General features: G+C 66.3%; 1 protein-coding gene across 1 annotated transcript; it reads left to right on the forward strand.

The window, feature by feature from the left end:
- The first annotated feature begins 587 nt into the window (after positions 1-587).
- On the forward strand, positions 588-1,696 carry LOC102492453 (cationic amino acid transporter 4-like). Its single transcript, XM_014585119.2, is given in 2 exon segments — positions 588-1,207; positions 1,209-1,696. Coding segments are annotated over 2 exon segments (1,017 nt in total). The 5' UTR covers positions 588-674; the 3' UTR covers positions 1,693-1,696.
- The last annotated feature ends 56 nt before the right edge of the window (positions 1,697-1,752 follow it).

Consider the following 1,752-nt stretch of genomic DNA (forward strand, 5'->3'; position numbering starts at 1 on the left):
CAGCGGATCCTGCAGGGACCGGCTCAGGCCTGAGAGCAGGAGAAGGCGCGGGTGTCTGGGAACAGCGGCGCCGGGGAGCTGGCTCCTGCTGCAGCGACAGTAGCAGGGCGTGTTGGGGCGCCGGAAGGATCGCGGGGCTTCCTCCCCAGGCCTGGACCCAGGGCACCCCTGGCCTCCTAGCCTGGTGTGCTGATACCCCAGCAGGGAGTGTCCGTCTCTATCCGAGGCCAGGTTTCCGCCTGGGCCACGTCTCTGGCGGCACAGCTGCTCCTGTTCCGGGTCCTGAAGGCCTGGCCCAGCTCCCTGAAGCCTCGGGTTTCACCTGGCTCTGGGATCCCAGGCCACTAAGCTCTTCTCCAGCCTCTGCTCCCCTGAGGCTGTACCTTCCTGGTTCTCAGGACAACCCAACAGGTGCCCCAGGTCCGGCTCCCCCAGGCCTCCTCCAGGTCCAGGGAGGCAGACGGGACCCCTGCTTCCTTGTGACCACCTGCCCACGGGCCTGCCCCTGCCCATGCCCCATTCCAGCCCCAGCAGGCCCACAGCTGGGGTGCTGATCCCCCAGGGTGGGGATGGGCGGACACAGCGCTGGCTAGGACCTGGCTGGCCAGCCTGTCATTCCCCTCTGGCCCCAGCAGGCTCTAGCAACCAGCCTGGTGCTTGTCTGATCTGCCACCATGGCTCGGGGACTGCCCAGCGCCGCCACCATGGCCCACTTCTTCAAGAAGCTGAACCGACTGAAGCCCCTGGATGACTCCACCATGGAGACGTCCCTGCGCCGCTCCCTGTCCACGCTGGACCTGACCCTGCTGGGCGTGGGCGGCATGGTGGGCTCCGGCCTGTACGTGCTCACGGGCCCTGTGGCCAAGTACATGGCCGGCCCCGCTGTGCTCTTGTCCTTCGCGGTGGCCGCTGTGGCCTCCCTGCTGGCGGCCCTGTGCTATGCGGAATTCGGGGCACGAGTGCCCCGCACGGGCTCTGCCTACCTGTTCACCTACGTGTCCATGGGCGAGCTGTGGGCCTTCCTCATTGGCTGGAACGTGCTCCTGGAATACCTCATCGGTGGCGCTGCAGTGGCACGTGCCTGGAGTGGTTACCTGGACGCCATCTTTAGCCACAGCATCCGCAACTTCACGGAGGCCCGGGTGGGCGTCTGGCACGTGCCCTTCCTGGCCCAGTACCCAGACTTCCTGGCTGCTGGCATCCTTCTTCTGTGGAGCCCGCGTCTCCTCCTGGCTCAACCACACCTTCTCTGCCATCAGCCTGGTCGTCATCCTCTTCATCATCATCCTGGGCTTCGTCCTGGCCCGCCCCCACAACTGGAGCGCCGAGGAGGGTGGCTTTGCGCCCTTTGGCTTCTCTGGCGTCTTTGCGGGCACCGCCATCTGCATCTATGCCTTCCTGGGCTTCGAAGTCATCGCGGCCTCCAGCGAGGAGGCACAGAACCCGCGGCGAGCGGTACCTCTGGCCATTGCCATCTCGCTTAGCCTGGTAGCGGCTGCCTACATCCTGGTGTCCACCGTCCTGACCCTCATGGTGCCCTGGCACAGCCTGGACCCCGACTCGGCGCTCGCGGACGCCTTCTACCGCCGGGGCTACAGCTGGGCCGGCTTCATCGTGGCGGTTGGCTCTATCTGCGGTAAGGGGCCCTTCTGGGTGGGGTGGCAGGGACCAGGGTGGGGAGATCCTGCCTGAGCCTCCCGGGGAATGCACCTCCGTCTGGACCTCACTTTGACCAGTTGCATTAGGGACCCA

This window comes from Tupaia chinensis, unplaced genomic scaffold (genome assembly GCF_000334495.1).
Source record: "Tupaia chinensis unplaced genomic scaffold, TupChi_1.0 Scaffold148930_1, whole genome shotgun sequence".
Taxonomy (NCBI): Eukaryota; Metazoa; Chordata; class Mammalia; order Scandentia; family Tupaiidae; genus Tupaia; species Tupaia belangeri.